Source organism: Juglans microcarpa x Juglans regia, chromosome 5D, assembly GCF_004785595.1.
Source record: "Juglans microcarpa x Juglans regia isolate MS1-56 chromosome 5D, Jm3101_v1.0, whole genome shotgun sequence".
Classification (NCBI taxonomy): domain Eukaryota; kingdom Viridiplantae; phylum Streptophyta; class Magnoliopsida; order Fagales; family Juglandaceae; genus Juglans; species Juglans microcarpa x Juglans regia.
This window is the reverse complement of record NC_054602.1, coordinates 4,024,062-4,026,554: the sequence shown is the minus strand read 5'-3', so window position 1 is coordinate 4,026,554 and position 2,493 is coordinate 4,024,062. Positions and strand designations below refer to the sequence as shown.

The 2,493-nt window shown below is 42.8% G+C and overlaps 1 protein-coding gene across 1 annotated transcript; it reads left to right on the top strand.

The window, feature by feature from the left end:
• Positions 1-373: 373 nt before the first annotated feature.
• LOC121265102 (UPF0481 protein At3g47200-like) lies at positions 374-2,179 on the top strand. Its single transcript, XM_041168585.1, has one exon. It carries the CDS (start codon positions 483-485, stop codon positions 1,980-1,982), a length of 1,500 nt encoding a protein of 499 aa, XP_041024519.1. The 5' UTR covers positions 374-482; the 3' UTR covers positions 1,983-2,179.
• The last annotated feature ends 314 nt before the right edge of the window (positions 2,180-2,493 follow it).

Genomic DNA, 2,493 nt, shown 5'->3' with positions numbered 1-2,493 from the left:
TGATAAAGGGCTCAATGCCAAACTTGCTGCGGTAATAAAGAATTTCTTGGTGCTAGTTGCAATATGCCCAGATGGCACGCATGGGCAGTTTTGGATATTCTTTTAAATAAAAGAAAAAGGAAAACTGCTTCCTCGTGTTACACATGTATTTCTTATCGTATGTTTAACAGTACGTTTATCTGATCTTGATCTAAACTTGTCACGAGGTTCCAACACTTCCAACCTGATCCAATTATCTGATCAGCTAGCGACCACTTTTGCATGAACAGTAGTATATATGCTTAATTGCTTGATACCAAGCTTGCCGCAATGATAAAGTTAAACCGTGAACAGTTGAATTGCGGAAAGAGTTCTGTATATAATACTGAACTTGCTGTGTTAATAGAGACCGTCTTCACGCGGTCTATCGATCACACAGCTAGCTAGCAGATAACTCACTAATTGCTTGGGTGCATGTACGCGCGCGCACAAACACACACGCCATGCCAGGAAATAGGGAGCATGTTATTTCCGTGGAGGAGTTGCTTTCGAGAAAGGTTAATCATGTTGTCGGAACCGAAGCTGGTGAAACGAGCAGAGGCCGCGACACTTCCGGCCTGCGGAGGCGGATCATTGAACTCGAAGACAAAGACTGCAGTCCTCCCAGGCCGGCCGTGTGCAAGCTGAAAAAGTTGAGGTTTGAGAAACTGAGGAAGGCAGGAGAAAGTGCCACGCCAAATAATGCAGCTCAGAAGGCTTCTCCAAAAATACAAAGGGTTCCGCTCTTGCTGCGAGATCACCAACATTTCGACAAGTATTTCAAACCAAGGATAGTTGCAATCGGTCCTATTCATCATGGTGAGCCAAAATACAAGCCAGCAGAGGCGTACAAGCTTAGAATGGCAAACTACTTCGTCCAAGACAGTGGTACAAAGGATGAGATTTTGTACGACATTGTTGAGAAGAAGATCGAGCAACTAAGGAAGTGCTTCGACGAGGAGGTGACCAAGAAGTATGATGATCAGGCCCTCGCCTGGATGCTGTTTGTGGACGGGTGTGCAATATTACAGTGCATATATTATGTATTTAATGAATGCAACGATTTCAAAATTAAAATCGATCATATGGCCTTTGGGCAGCAGGATTTGCTCTTGTTGGAGAACCAAGTTCCGTATCAACTTTTACTTGATTTGATGAATTCCAGCGCAAAGAAAGATGGATTGAGGGACTCGATCGATCGATTCATCAAAATGCAGAGTATGGGGGCGCACGAGGAACTAGGGACTACGGAAACGCCGACCCATCTGCTCGATCTCCTCCGGACGAGAATCATAGGCAAAAGCAAATTCAGTCCTGACCGCCCCATGAACCCTGCTGAGACAGTCAAATGGCACAAGAGTAGCTCAATTGACGTGCAGTCGTATCGCAACGTGCAGGAGCTTACAGCAGCAGGAATTTACGTGGCGCCCAGCAAAGCTGGTTCCTTGACGACCGTATCATTTACTAAGGGAGTACTGAATTTCTATTCCGGATACCTCTTGCTTTCTCCAATTATTATTGATGACTCAACAGGGCCCAAGTTCATGAACTTGATAGCCTACGAGATGTGTCCGGATTTCTACAACAACTTTGAGGTCGCATCTTACATATCATTCCTTGATTCGCTCATTGATCACCCCAGCGACGTAATGGAGTTAAGGAATTCGGGCATACTCCACAACCTCCTTGGCAGCGACAAAGAAGTGGCTCAACTCTTCAATGAGATTGGCACCGACTTGGTTCCTGACCCCGACGCATATCAGGACGTAAAAGCTGCCATTCAGATTCACTACCAAACTCAGTGGAAGACCTGGATTGCTGAAGCCCTCCACGACCATTTCAGAAGCCCCTGGACTATTCTGGCATTTTCGGCCGCCATGATAGTATTGGGTCTAACTTTCGTACAGACCTGGTTCTCATTCAAAGAAGACAGGAGTAATTCCCGAGGCCGAGTTCGGCGCTAGTCACTGTAAACCACTCGTTACTTCACACTCAGTACATGCATATTATATATAGCTCATGATTGAAAGTACTAGTTACTACATCGACGATCCTGGGACGACGATGATCATGTACGTCGTTTCCTTTGCAGTAGGTACGTATAACTCACTCCACAATATTATATAACTCGGGTGTCAATGTTATTTCAGGGAGAAATGATATCTACAGGTTCTAAATAGGTAAATCTCGCAGTGCTTGTGAAAAAGTGAATTAATTCTATCTAAAAAGAGGTGTAAAAAACTATTATTATTAGTAGAACGTACTTTTTTACAAAAAAATTTATATGTAATTTATCTATTTCAAATTTGTACTTAACATTACTCTAAATGAAATTTAAATAAGTCTAAGTTTAAATTGGAACTTTTTCGTCGTTACTATGTCTCTTACTTTATGATCATGATTTGTGTAATTCTGAAAAAAAAAAGAACAAAAAAAAAGAGAGAGATATCAGTGCCGCTTGGAAAAATTTGCTTT